Source organism: Pleurodeles waltl, chromosome 2_2 (assembly GCF_031143425.1).
Source record: "Pleurodeles waltl isolate 20211129_DDA chromosome 2_2, aPleWal1.hap1.20221129, whole genome shotgun sequence".
Lineage (NCBI taxonomy): Eukaryota > Metazoa > Chordata > Amphibia > Caudata > Salamandridae > Pleurodeles > Pleurodeles waltl.
In genome coordinates, this window is record NC_090439.1 from 504653 (window position 1) to 519749 (window position 15097).

General features: G+C 45.3%; 1 protein-coding gene across 1 annotated transcript in view; it reads left to right on the forward strand.

The window, feature by feature from the left end:
* Positions 1-3651: 3651 nt before the first annotated feature.
* Positions 3652-15097, forward strand: part of SYCP2L (synaptonemal complex protein 2 like) — a 557328-nt gene continuing 545882 nt past the window's right edge. The window contains exon 1 of the mRNA XM_069221230.1: positions 3652-3851. Within this exon, the coding sequence (XP_069077331.1) occupies positions 3846-3851 (6 nt within the window). The 5' untranslated portion in view covers positions 3652-3845. The remainder of the gene's footprint in view (positions 3852-15097) is intronic.

The following is a 15097-nucleotide window of genomic DNA, read 5'->3' on the forward strand; positions in this document are numbered from 1 at the left end:
AGAAACCACTAGACACCAACTATATTTTTTCCTATCACGTCAATTTCATGCAAGGGGAGCGACCCCTTAGGCAAGGGTCGCTCCCCTGAGGGGAAAATTTACTTTAGGCCATTTCTGCCTCCCTTGGGGACAGATCGGCCTATTTCTATTAGGCCGATCTGCCCCCAGGGAACCACTTAAGCACCAGGGATTGGTGTGTGTGTGTTTTGTTTGGGGAGGCAGCCCCTTGAGCAAGGTTACCCAAGGGGGCACATTATTGTTGGCCATTTCTGCCACCTTGTGGGCAGATCGGCCTATTTTTGTAAGGCCCATCTGCCCCCAAGGGGGGCAGAAAGCCCCGCGGAGACCAGGGAAGATTTTTTTTTTTTTTTATAAAAGGCGGTGGGGGTATGGCCATACCTCCACCCCAAATAAATGGGACAAAGTTGTTCTGCCCACCGGGGGCAGATGGGGCAATTACCCCCAATCCACTGCCCGGGGGGCAGAAAGCCTACTAGATGGTAGGGATTTTAAAAAACAAAAATAGGTGGTGGTGGCTACCAAGCGGTATGGGCATGGTTATGTCCCCACCCCAACTGAAGAGGGTAACAGTCTTTCAGCTCTTCCCCCGCACACTGAAACATCTCATCCCATGGCAAGCAAGAAGACATTTGATTATTTGGGGGGTTGGTTTTACATTTGGCCCACGAGGGCTTGCCTAACTCTCAAAATCGTCCCACTTGGAATGGTGAGGGCTGCACTTTTTGGACTTTGGGACGCTGCCATGTAGAAAAATCTACTAGACCTACACCCATCTGAAAATGAAACCTCTGGGTGAGTCCTGGCTGAGGTGCTTCATGTGCACCCCGCACCATTTTCTTACCCACAGTGCCTTGCAACCCTCCAAGTTTGCTTGAAATCACACATTTCCCCCACATTTTTGTGATGGAACCTTCTGTAATCTGCAGGAATCCACACAATTCCTATCACCCAGCATTGTCGCATCTATACCCACTTGTCAGCCTAAAAATGTTTTTTTCCAAACTGCCCTTTTGGACCCACTTTGGTTCCCCCTCAATTTCGCCATGTTTTTGGCTCTGCCCTGTCACAGGCACTTGGCCCGTCTACACTAGTGATGTATTATTTGTATCGGAGACTGAGGGGAACATTGGGTGGTAGGAAATTTGCACCGGTTAGCTGATCCCACACAGAAATGCGGGAAAAAATCTGATTTTTTTAAGCTAAATTTGAGGTTTGTTGAGGATTCTGGGTAGGAAAACACTGGAGGATCCACGCAAGTCACATCTCCCTGGACTCCCTCAGGTGCATAATTTTCAGAAAGGTCTGGGTTTGGTGGGTTTCCCTAGATGGCTGCTGAGCCCAGGACCAAAAACGCAGGTGTCCCCCTCTGCAAGAACAGGTAGTTTTGTATTTGATAATTTTGATGTGTCTATGTAGAATTTTGGGGCATTTCCTGTTGCGGGCACTAGGCCTACCCACACAAATGAGGTACCATTTTTATTGTGAGACCTGGAGGAACGCTGTGTAGAAGGAAGTTTGTGGCTCCTCTCAGATTCCAAAACTTTGCAGCACCGAAATGTGAGAAAAAGGTGTTTTTTTATACATTTTGAGGTTTGCTAAGGATTCTGGGTAATAGAACCTGGTTAGAGCACCACAAGTTACCCCATCCTGGGTTCCCCTAGGTGTCTAGTTTTCAGAAGGCCCAGGTTTGCTAGGTGTTCATAGGTGCCAGATGAGCTAGAAGCCAAAATCCACAGCTAGGTACTTTGCAAATCACAGGTCAGTTTTCTTTGGGAAAATGTGATGCGTCCATCTTGTGTTTTTGGGCATTTCCTGTTGCGGGCTCCTGGCCTACCCACACAAGTGAGGTACCATTTTTATCGGGAGACTTGGGGAAATGCTGGGTGGACGGAAATTTGTGGCTCTTCTCAGATTCCAGAACTTTCTGTCACCGAAATGTGAGGAAAAAGTGTTTTTTTGCCAAATTGTGAGGTTTGCAAAGGATTCTGGGTAACAGAACCTGGTGAGAGCCCCACAAGTCACCCCATTTGATTTCCCCTAGGTGTCTAGTTTTAAAAAATGTATAGGTTTGCTAGGTTTCCCAAGTTGCTGGCAGAGCTAGAGGCCAAAATCCATAGCACTTTGCAAAAAAAAACAGGTCCGTTTGCTTTGGGAAAATGTGATGTGTTCATGTTGTGTTTCGTGGCATTTCCTGTCTGGGGCACTAGGTCTACTCACACAAGTGAGCTACCATGTTGATGCCTTGTAATTCACATGCCAGTATGGGGAATGGAATTCAGGTATGTGCAAATAACCACTGCGTCTGAACACCTTATCTTGTGCCCATTTTGGAAATGCAAAGGTTTCCTTGATACTTATTTTTCACTGTTTATATTTCATCAAATGAATTGCTGAATACCCGGTATACAATGAAAACCCATTGCAAGGTGCAAATCATTTATTGGCTCTGGGTACCTAGGGTTCTTGATGAACCTACAAACCCTATATATCTTTGCAATCAAAAGAGTCCAGCAGATGTAATGGTATATTGCTTTTGAACATCTGACACGGCAGGAAAAAGTTACAGAGTAAAACGTGGAGACAAATGGCTGTTTTTTTCACCTCAATTTAATTTTTGTTTTATTTCAGCTGTTATTTTCTGTAGGAAAACCTTGTAGGATTCACACAAATGACCCCTTGCTGAATTCATATTTTTGTCTACTTTTTAAAAATGTTTAGTTGTCCAGGATCCTGCATTGGTTTCACACCCATATCTGTCACTAACTGAAAGGAGGCTTTACTGAGTAAAAATGGGGTATGTCCCAGTAAAATGCCAAAATTGTGTTGAAAAATGTGCTTTTCTAATTCAAGTCTGCCTGTTCCTGAAAACTGGGAAGATGGTTATTTTAGCACTGCAACCCCTTTGTTGATGCCATTTTCAGGGCTTAAAAAACAACAAACCTTCTTCTGCAGCCCTTTTTTCCCATTTTGTTTTTTTTTAACGAAAATGTTGCTATATTTTGGCTAATTTCTTGGTGTCCTCCAGGAGAACCCACAAACTCTGGGTACCCCTAGAAACCCACAAACTCTGGGTACCCCTACAAACCCTAGGGAAAAAAGGACGCACATTTGGCGTGTGTAGTTTATGTTTATAAAAAGTTGTGAGGGCCTAAGCGCGAACTGTCCAAATAGCCAAAAAAAAAAGGCCTGGCACCCGAGAGGAAAAAGGCCTGGCAGCGAAGGGGTTAAAGCCTAGGCAGCAAGTACGCACGTACTGAGACACAGGTGGATTTACTTTGAAAATAGATTGGACATCTCTTCCACTCATGTCGTTAATCACGTAGCTTTCAGGTTGCTGGGGGGCTCCCTAATTATCGTGTGCTTTGATTTTACGTGGCAGAACGCCTCCTTTAAAACTCTGCACGCATGTTTTTTTTCCCGAATACCTAATTGAATTATGGCATATTTCAGAACTATTCACATCGATGCGCATCAGATTTGTTTCTAACCAAATCAATGTACACGGTTTCGTTAATTTCCCAGATAATTCGCGCAAACGGGCTTCAAATCGTTTATCAGAGGAGATATGCCGTATAACTTTCGCCAGGGACAAGTCTGTGACTGTGAAGTAGCTTCTTCCAGTCCATCATTTCAACCAATAGGAAGATAATGTGATGTTGCGGTCGCTCTGAGAGCCAGTGGTATCTGCGAGGAGGGTGAGGGCATTAAGTCTCACCTGTGCGTGACTCTAGAGGCGGATCTTCGTGGCGGCGTTGCCTGAGATCTGCTGGCAGATATCGCCTGCTCGTTGGGAGAGGACGTACTTCAGGAGTCGAGGACGCAGGATGAACGTGAGTGTGCTCGTCTTGGAGCTGGGCGGGTCAGCCTGACCACGGTACCGAGCAGTGCTTAATTTGTGCTTGCTGTTTCCGGTGCGGAGCACCGGCACTTATTTTTGAGGGTCGGCGCTTATTTTTTTGCTTCAAGAATTTACTGCGAGCAAAATACACTTACAGGGGAAGAGAAAAACTGAAAAGCGCCAAAAAGGGGAAAAACAGGACACTCGAAGAGTGAGCTGAAGGGGCAGGGAGTGGCTGTAAATGGATTAATGAGGCCCGAGAGGGCTTCGGGATTACGCTGCCTCAGTATTCTCTGCTCGCACATTTTATTGCATCAGCCGCGTGTTTGAGAAGAGAGCTTTGAGCACCGGCACGTTTTTATTTACAAATTAAGCACTGGTACCGAGTATGCAATTATTGCAGGGTCGAACTGGCATATAAAGTAGCTGGGTAGTGCCCGAAGGGGTGGTTCGTTAGGTCAGTGCGTAAACTTGTTTTATGGTTCGGGGGTCGATTTTTAGAACTGTGTTCCTGATGTTTCCACAAACACTTCCTACAACAAGCTCAAATGCATGCAGCCTCCCATACCGTCTGAAAACGTATAGAGCGTCTCTTTAAAGGCTGAAACCCAAATTGCAAACGCGGGATGTTTTTTAGCGCTCTTATTCAATATTGGAGTCACTCAATTTGGTACCTGGGCCTAATTTCTGTCCCTGTCTGACCCGGATATCTGTGTGCAGAAAAGCGCGTGGCGCCTGTAATTGCCAGCAAAAAGACTCAAAGGAAAAACCTAGGTTAGAGAGGACTAGGAGGAGGGAGAGGCATTAAGGAGATAAAGCTTAAGGAAAAGGATAATGGGGCTCGCGGACAGTTCTATGCATACATAATGGAACAGTGAGTCATGTATTGGGTTACAGAGTACTCCAGTTTCATAGGGCAATGTGTGATTATTTCATCCAGCCTATTTTTTTAACACTTCGGCCTGGGGGTTGTAGTCAAGTGTCACTCATTAAAAGCAGGACTAGAAGTTCCAGAATACGAAATGAAAAAAGCTAGGTTCGCATCACAGTCAGATGAGGAGCCTCAGAAATCCTGGGCGGGATGAGCTACTTTGTGTGTACCCGGGGAACTCAAAAGCTCCGAAGTGTGTGAGCAACATGATGATAACAAATGTGCCTTTAAAAGCAGAGCAGGAGGAACATTGGGCAGTAGTGAAACAGTTGTTCTCAGGAGAGGGAGTAGCAGATGGAGACCTAAAGTAAAATGTACTGAAAACCAAGAGTTGTGGGTGGGGGGCGCATAGCTAGGAAGTTTTGTTATGGTTGTATGTGTACAAATGTATACCAGGTGACTTCATGTCATTAGGTACACCCTGTTAGAGTATTGGCTTTTTCCTTTCTGAATAGTTGGTTTTAGATGTGGTAGCGCAGTTGGTTTAGTTGACGTGAACCAGAAATGTAACTCCAAAATCGGTTGTTAAAGTGAAGCCCGAGAATGGAAAATCGTGTTCCTCGTGCGGTAAGGCCATCTAGTAACCTTTAAGGTGAAAGTAAATTCAAAGGGGAGATGTCGACTGTGCCGGAAAAAAAATGAGATGGAGGAGACAAGTGAAAATGTTAATACATAGAAGGAAAAAAGCTGCGTGAAGAAAAGGATCAAAGAGGGATACAGGGAGTACTAGAACACTGAGAAAAATAAATGAGACACAAGATAATTAAGAGAATAATCGTCGAGATGGGCTTGTGTGCGAAGTGTTCTACAAGAGAGGGAGGAAGGGAGGCGTTCTGAAAAAGAAATAAAGCAACGATGGGACTAATAACCTTTAGGAGGGAAAAACTCCATCTGGAAGGGTGGAATAAAGAAAAGTGTACAAGAATCGTATAAGGATAGTATATATACAGACTGGAATTAAGATGAGGAAGCAGGAGACGGGCGGAGAGTGTATGCAAAAAAGGTGATACGAAAGTGAGATAATGCAGAGGTGCAGATGCCCTGGACTTCAGAAGCGTGCGGAGCCTGTGGCACCAACTGCTTTAGTTTTATTTGTTTATTGGCCAAGATTAGATTTCTCCTACTTTACCAGGGCATGGGACCACTTTTCTTTACCCATTTTCATCTTTGTAGATTTTATTGCCTGTGACCTACCAGAAGGGACAAGGGATTTGGTAGAAGTACTTTGTCTTAGTGACAAAGACAAGCACGTTATGGCTCATGAAGAAAATAGCTTTATCACATGCTGATACAAGCGTTGTCTTCATTGATTGCCCACCAGCACCCATAGAAACAAAATGTAATTGAAAGACACAATGCCATACAGATAGATCAATGCCTGTCAAGATATGACAGCTATACCGACCAGTCGCGTTACGTACTAAAGTTACTTAATTTTGTTTTCTGTAGTCCTAAAATGTATAGTTCAGGTAAGTGGCTTTTTCTTCTTCTTCTAAAAAATTCATTTTTTTTTTACCAAAAACGTACAAACCAGAAACGGAGGTTTTTGTGCAATGTTTCCTCTACAGTAGTTTGGAAACAATCGTTGTTAATACCAATGTAATAATTAAGATCAACAAAGAAAGGTCTCTTGTCTTCACTACGTATACCCACACCCAAGGATCATCTATACATAACAGTGTCTGCTATGTATGTAGCTGCAGACTGCAGTTTTTGTTGTTGTTTTTTTTTTCATTCGTCAAAAGGATTGCATTAAGCCGTTTGGGATGGTTGTTTGCTGCTCAGTTGAGTAATGCATCTATTACAAGGAACTTTGTTTGCTTCGTGGTCTGCAATTTGAATCCTGGTTTCTTCTCTCAGCATTCCATGGTTTTAAGGGTGACAAAACAAGTATAATTGAGTTGGGTTACCTTAAACATATATCACCTTTTAGTAGGTACTAAGTGGCATGGGTATACCCAGATGAGGGTCCCATGCTCACTGTTTCCTTTGGAACCAAGCTATTCCTGGCTAATGAGCCATTATCAGGCTGAAACTAGTCCTAGGTTGCTTGTGCTTAGGTGAGGACCTGGCAGTTTGAGCAGGACTGTTCGCAATAGGAGCAGGATTCACACTGATGGCTGGGTCCAAAGTGAGATGGCATGGTGAGCAAAAGAATGATGAGTTGGGATGCTACCCCACGCGATTACCAGTGGTTATACTAATTGCAAGCATTGCTCCCATCACCATTTGTTTAATAGTGTCAAGTGACCACCCTATTAATGCATGCTCTGCAGAGACGCCAGTTGTATGTTTATTTACTTAATTTGATCATATTTTAAGCTGCGGTGGTGGCAGATATCTAATGGGCGTGCTGCATGACTGACTCCAATTTAGTTCTGTTGCTCTTTTCAGTGCAAGTCTGAGATAACGGATCGTTTCAGTACGACACTTCAAAAGTGCGAGTGACTGTACGCAGCTCTTTAAATCTTTCAATGATGTTACATAATCAGAACTGATCCTTTGAACTTTTTGGAAGCCTCAGCCTCTTGTTTGGTCCACATTCATACCAATTCTAGATATGATTGTGGAATGTGACATCAGTTTTGCCAGCCCCGCAGTGGCATTTGATAGACTCTGCTGCAGGTCTGCTCACTGTTCAAAGAAAAACCTAACGAGTCACTTCCTAGCTTCTAAGACACCCCATGTGATTTGACACCTTCAGTCAGTCTGGGATATTTAGCAAGCAGTACATTGCCTGCGGGGCCTTGGAGTTTTGCTTTTTGTAAGTGTAGGCTCCCAGTTTTTATCATGTAAGTTGCTGTTTGCTAATGGGCCAGATGTGGCTATTTTGAAAGTTTTTCACTTGATGTTCAGCGCCTATGCAGAAATATGGCTTATTGGTCCTTCATTACATCAATCTTCTAGAGCTGTGGTACTCAAAGTACGGGCCGCCAGCAGCCCGCTGACCTACCATGGCGGCCCGCGGACCACTTATCAGAATACGCTACAATGGGGGCTGTAAACATGAGGGCAGTTGGAGCATGCACAATAGTGGCTTCATTGCGCATGCTCCCACGGCCCTCTTCTATCTTTAACAGTATCGTCACAAGCCTGGCCACTGGAGGGAAGCAAAGGCCCCTTAAAAGTCAGTGCTTGCAGCTAACTTATACAGGGCGTTTTTGGCAGCTTCCTGCTACCTTCGCCACCAGGTTTTCGCATGCCACCCTTTTTAAAAAAAAAATTTAAAATCTTTTTATTGATTGATATTTTCAGTACGTTACATATATATATATATATATAGTACATTGGGCATTTTTGTATGAGAAATAGACATTGATCCAGCCCTGCTGGTTGTACAAATGGCTTTGAGAGTTAACATTTCCGGCTCGGTATATAAGCTCTTATGTTAGATACAATACAAGTTTCTCAGCTGTGGTGTGGTGTACATGATACTGGCGTAATATGTAACCTTTAATCATCAAGTTCTACCATTACTCTGGTTTGATTACAACTAAACTTCTTAAACTTGAACTAAATCTGACATCATCGATCTTTACTTTGAGGGGTAAAGTATATGTACTTTTCCATGACCACTGCTTTTGGTCATATCTTTGGATAATGTATTGCATGTGTTTGTCTGAGTATATGTGTCTATCATCACCGGGCGGGGGGGGCACATTTTAGAATTACCAATATCAGATCGTTCATTGTGCGTTTATATAGAGGCATCACTATGTATTAATTTCAAACCCTTCTGTTCTACATATTGTCACAAAATTCTCTAGTATCTCATCCATTCATCCGCCAAGGGGTAATTTCTCATTTCTCTACTTTCTTCTCTTTTAAGAGCTGTACTTTCTACCTTTCCCTAGTCTAGCATCTCTGCACACCACTGTGACACCCGTGGGGGCGCTGTAGCTTTCCAGCGCTTGGTTAGTAAGCGTTTTGCTAATATGAGTGCTAGATTTGTTAGTTATGGGAGTGCTTTCTCCTTCTTCGGGCGTGGGAGCAAGCCCAGCAAGCATGTCTCCACCGTCAGGCTCATCGGGGCGCCTGATACGTTTCCCAAAACATTTGTTACACTATTCCAAAATTGGGCAATGGCCGGGCAGCTCCAGAGTATGTGTAATAAGTCTGCCTCTTCAGTGCCACATCTGGGGCAGCCTGGTGATGCGTTGTGGTATAGCAAGTGTATCTTGTGCGGTGTGAGATATGCCCTGTGTAGAATGGCATACTGTATAAATTTAAATCTAGTGTTACGTGGTATTTGACTAGGGTATTTCAGAATTGTCTCCCAATCATCCTCTGACAGTTCTTTGCCAACATCTGTCTCCCATCTAGTCTTTAGTCGGGTTAGGGGCGGTGATAAATGGGTCTTCAACCCACAGAACAGCCATTTTATCAAATGTCTGCCATGTCCTACTGAGTAAACAGCGCTTACAAGTTCATGTGTGAGGGGTTCCTTACTGTCTCGGGCCCAGTGGTTTTTAATATAGTGTCGTATGGTAGCATGTAAGAGAAAGAGCGATGAAGTCAAGTTGTGTTCGTGTGTAAAGTCTGTGTGTACTAGTAGATGCTGGTCTTTGAAGAATACCCCAACCATGTCCACGCCTTCCTGTGACCACTTCTGTAGTTGTCGTTGGGACAGTATACCTGTGTTTACTGGTAGTCCCAGAAGTGGGGTATTTGGGAAGTATGGGATTGTTTTATTTGTATATTTGAGCGCTGTTTTCCAGTATTGCAAGGCTATTCGTAATAAGAGTGGTAGTTGCTTCGGGGCTTTGAGGCCAGGACATAACAGGGAATGTATGTGACCTTTATCTAACATTTCCTGGGTGTATTCAATTTCTTGTAAATTTCTTCCGGCTAGCCAATATGCCAGCCATTGTAGTTGACCTGCTATACAATAGGCCTTAAAGTCACGTGCACCCATGCCTCCTTTCTCTGTTGGCATCTGCAGCTTGGTCAGGCCTACACGACGTCTACCCTGCCCCCAGATCAGGTCAACCAGCATTGAGTTAAGGGTTTTAAAGTGAATTTCTGGGATTCTCACTGGTAGATTCATAAAATAATATAGCAAGTGGGGTAGCATTACCATCTTGGCCAGGGCGAGCTTACCTGCGACTAATATTGGTAGCGATGCCCAAAATTGTATCTTTGATCTAAGAGAAGCCATCGCTTTTAGCAAATTACCTTCCATCAGATCTATTGGGGTGCGGTAAATTTGTATGCCGAGGTATCGGAATGTGTCTGAGGCTAATTGTAGGTGTTTGTCGCTGAATGTGATTGTATTTCTCGCATGTGGGCCAGTGAGGGAGAATGCACTGATTTGTCAAAGTTTATAGCTAGTCCTGATAGTGGCATGAATTTTGGGAATATTTGTGCTATGGCATCTAGGTTCTGTCTCATATCTTTCACATATAGAATAATGTCGCCCGCATATAGTGATACTATGTGATTGGTCCCAGGTGTGCCTATTCCCCAGTCTATACCGTCTTGTCGTAGCTTGCAGGCTAGTGGCTCTATCGCCATAATGAACAGTAAGGGGGATAGCGGGCATCCTTGCCTGGTGCCCCTTTGTACATGGCAGGTATCTGAGATGTTCTGACCAGTGCGTGCTCTTGCTGTCGGGGAGGTGTATAATAACCAAACCCAGCATATGTAGTCGTGGGGGTCTTTGAACCTCTCTAATACTTTAAACATATATTCCCAGCTCAGGGAGTCAAATGCTTGTCTGAGATCTAGTGACACACATCCTGCATGTGGGTAATGACTCTTAGCAACGTCCATTACATGGCACAGTCGACAAATGTTCAGAGAAGTACTACGGGACGGGACAAATCTGCATTGGTCCGTGTGTATCAGGCTATCTATGTAATTAAGCAGTCGTTGCGCTAGTATTTTTGCTAATATTTTATATTCTATATTTAACAGAGATAAGGGTCTGTAAGATGACATATCAGTTGTGGCTTTTCCTGGTTTCAATAGTGAGGTGACTATTGCCTGTTTAGTTGTATCTGGAAGAGCTCCATGTTTTAGAGCGGAATAGTATAATTTTTCTAACTGTGGGGCAAGTTGTGGGCAAAAGAGGGAGTAAAATTCAGATGGTTACCCATCTGAACCTAGTGCTTTATTCCGCGCCATGCTTTTGATTGTTTCCTTTATTTCGCCTTGTGTTATCTGTGCGCTTAATTGCAGCTTGGCCTCCTCGGTCAGTGTTGGTAGCCTAATGTCAGCTAGGAAGACCTCTATCCCGGCTCGATTTATAGTTGTTAGGGCTGAGTATAAAGTCGTGTAATAATAATGGAAGGCATTATTTATCCCCAGTTGTGTATTTATTGTATCTTGTTGTGGCGTAATAATCTGCAGGATAGGAGTTGGGGGGGTTCAGCTTTAATCAGGCACGCCAATAGAGTCCCTGCTTTGTCTCCTTCGCTGTGGATACATTCACGGTATTTTCTATAATCTATTTTCTGTAATCTTTCCACAAGCTCTGTATGTTCGGCTCTAGCTTCTTGCAGCTGTTTAGTCGATGAGGGTCTTAGTATCGCCTTTTTTTCTAATGTCTGTAGCTTGTTTTCTGCTAATTTTAATTCCCTGGTTAGTACTTTACGTACTCCAGTTGTCGCTCCCATCACCACACCCCTTATCACCACTTTAAATGCTTCCCATTTGAGTAATGGAGAGGATGCTGTGCCTGTGTTGTCGGAGAAGTTTGTGATCGCTTGGGATATATCTGTTCTTAATTTCTTAAGATATCATCTTCCAGTATTGATGGCTGTAAACGCCATGTGTGGATCGGCGTAGATCTCCGCCCCCATAATAGCGTCATCTCGAGGGGGTTATGGTCTAATGTTTTTCCTTAATATGTGGTTTGTGATATCTGAGTCTATATTGAAGTAGTGCACACTACCCGATGTAGTCTCATGTGTTACTTTATGCGGATGTGAATAAAAGGAGTATTCTCTTATACCTATGTTTCTAGCTCGCCAAATATCCGTCAGTGACCATCCTTGTAGTCAATTATGCAATGCCTCTGCCTGTCGTTGTGGATTAGTTCCTGACAATGGGGACGTGGTGTGATCTGTTATGATATCTAGCATCGCGTTAAAGTCTACGCCTATTATCCATGGGATGTGAGCCCATTGCAATAGTACCCTTGACAAGCGCTCCAGGAATATATCCTGTGCAGTATTCGGGCGTATATGCTTGCTAGTATTATATGTTTCCCATCTAGATTACCTTTGACCAGTGTGTAACAGCATTCATCATCATTGTTGGTCTCTAGTATTTCAAATGGTACCCCAGCGCGTATCCATACCGCTGTTCCTCTTGCGAACGCAGAATATGTTGTGTGTAGGAGCTGGCCCTGCCACTTCTTATGGAGTTTTGACGCTTCATGGGTAGTGAGTTTCCTGCAAATAGGCTATATGTATATTCCGACGATTTAGTTGAGCTAAAATTGTCGCTTTTGAACGGATCCCTTTCCCTGTACATTCCAGGTGATAATATTGTATTCAAGTAATGCAGTCATATCGAGATATTGTTGCAGTGGTCTCTTTAGAAATCTGCGTTACTGGGTGTCCCTCTTGCTATAATATATATGATGTGTGTTGATGTCCGTGTTCTAAATCTACTTCCAACTTGACTTTTTAAACTGAATACTGGGCGAAGCTCAAACTGACTTTGCCAAACCATTGTGTTATATAGAACCATTATCGTTGCCACCAACGGAGAAGCGTCTACGAAGAAAGGGGGCTTGCGCTCTGGGGGTCTAACTGGTGTACTGTCAATAGTTCTCGCCTGTGGCCAGCCAATTATTTGGTAGATGGCGAGGAGTACGTTTCTCGACCGTCCGGGCCCGCCCTGTATAAAGGAAGAAGCAAACCCAGCGAGCGTCAGGTGCACAGCGGCACCCACGGAGTACTGTGTCCTCCTTCAGAGGTCGCGGGCTGATTGCGGGGTGACAGCAGGGAACAACGCTGAGCTGCCTTCTGAATCAGATGCCGTGGCGCTGTCTATAGATGAAGTAGGTCTGTGCGGGGAGGAATCTGTCTCTTGTAAGGAGTATGCTGATTGCAGTGCCCCATTTCGGCCCTCCAGGACCTGCAGCATAGTTGGGCCAGTCTTTTTTCGAGTTGATTGCATCCTACCATGTCCGCTCTTATGTGAGTGATGGGGCTGTCTCGGGGGTAGGGCATCACGCTCCTCGTTCCCAAGGTGAGGAAAGGACGCATCCAGCCAGTCACATGCAGAGTCTGATGTGTCAAAAAAGTGTGTTTTCTGATTAAATGGGCCGGGAATAGTAGCGCGTATTTCAGTCCTTCAGTTCGTAGCCTCTTTTCACTATCTGGAAAGAGGCTCTGCGCCTCTGCACCATTAGTGTGTAGTCAGGGTATAGAGAGATTCGAGTATTGTCTACTGTGATAGGGTCCAGGTCTCTTGCCACCTGTAGTATGAGGTCTCTGTCCCTAAAATTTAGGATCTGGGCTATCAAGGGATGCGCTGGTGCGCCTGGAGGGGGTGTCTTTCCTGGTATACGGTGTGCCCTCTCTACTGCAAAGTGGGTTGACAGTTTGTCCGCCATTATTTTCTTGAGCCAGTGTTCTATGTAATGCGTAGGAGTCTTGCCCTCCGTCCCCTCTGGGAGACCTATTATGCGTACATTATTGCGTCAGGATCGCCCCTCCGCATCCTCGACACGTTCTTGTAGCATTTGTACCTGCTGTTGGATGCGTTCAATGGCATTCTTGTTTTCATTGTGGGTCGGAAGGATCTCAGCGACATTGGATTCTGCCTGCTTCAATCTGTCCGATAATTTTTTCTGGTTATCCTTCAGGATATTTAACTCGATCGTTATTGAGCCTAGTTTTTTCTCTCCTGCTTGCCTTGAGTCTCTAATCTCCTGGAGAATAATGTCCAGTTTATCTGCTTGATCCCCGAGTGGCGTTGCTTGCATTGGGAGATCAGGGGATGGTCTTTCCATGTCTTCTGATTGTTTTCCCTTGGTGCGGCCTATTGTTACTTGTGTCTATGCTAGTATTTGCGTAGAGGGGCGCTTGTTATATGGGATAATTGCTAGTTGTAGTTTGGAGCTCGTGGGCCCTCTTGCTGTGTGTGTCTTCAGCTGCCAGGCTTAGCAGGTCCGGTCTTGTGTTCGCCCCGGAATCTTGTGTTGGGCTCCGCTGGTATTGGGGCGGTATTTCCTTCTCCGGCTGACTGGTCCCCACTGTGTGTCTTCTGGCGGCAGGCCAATGGGGGCTCTACCGTAAAATGGGGGCAGGGCTCTGGTAGTTCCTCGGCGTAGCACTCTCCGTCGGAGGGGTGTCGCCGCTCCCCTGCTTTTGTTTCCCATGCACGGACGGGCTGCCGGTGCGTCCGGTCCCCGGGCCACTACCTCACTCCCCACCGCCAACTCGCACCCTCGCAGGTAGGATCCAAGGGGCGGAGAGGGGGAGGCGCCGAGGAGCGGGCCCGTCAATCTCTGCAGGCACACGGCGCCGACCCCCCTCTTCGGCACCAGCCTCGACGCGCTCTCCTCCCCTCACTCACCGCAGTGTGGCTTCTTCGTTAGGTGTTCCATCTATGCCGCGGCGTGGCCCCGGATCAGGGCCAGGTCCGGCAATCTATTTCTGCGCCCAACCGGGCGCCCCAAGCATTCTCCGGGGTACTCCGTTGGTTCCCCCATATTCCGGATAACTTATCACCACATAGCAGCTCAACCCCGCTGCAGGATCTGCATTTTAGGCGGGCCCGGGATGGGAGCTCCGGGATTAGGCGGCCGCCATCTTAGGCGGTAGACCAAGCCCCCCCAGGTTTTCGCATGCCACCCATCGCCCACCTGAAGCCTGCTGCCACCTGAAGTGAGCACCAGTTTCTGCTCACAAGACTAATGTACGGTGAGTGTATGGGACACAGGCCCAGTTCCAGGACTGTAAATCTGGGTGGGTCCAAGGTGCATTTGGATGGGCCAGTGTGTGCCCAATTTTATACAATTCTTGAGGGCTCTGGTAAACCTCTGTTTCCTCTTCCCCCAACACACACCTCCCCACTGCAGCTTGCCTCAGACATGAGCTAAGGTCCCCACAGGGCTGTTTTATTTTCACAGGCATACCCAGAGTTTTGTCTCGTAGAGAAATAGGGAAAATCATTTAAAAGTGGTATTTTGCTCCCTAGCAGTACACAAGCAAGACAGCTATTAGTAAAACAATGCACTATAAAATGTATTCTAGAGATTTCTCGTTGACCTCTGATTAATAATTAAAATAAACCAAAGTGAAAAAAAATAAAAATTGCCGACATGGAGGAAGCACTGAACAGGTGCT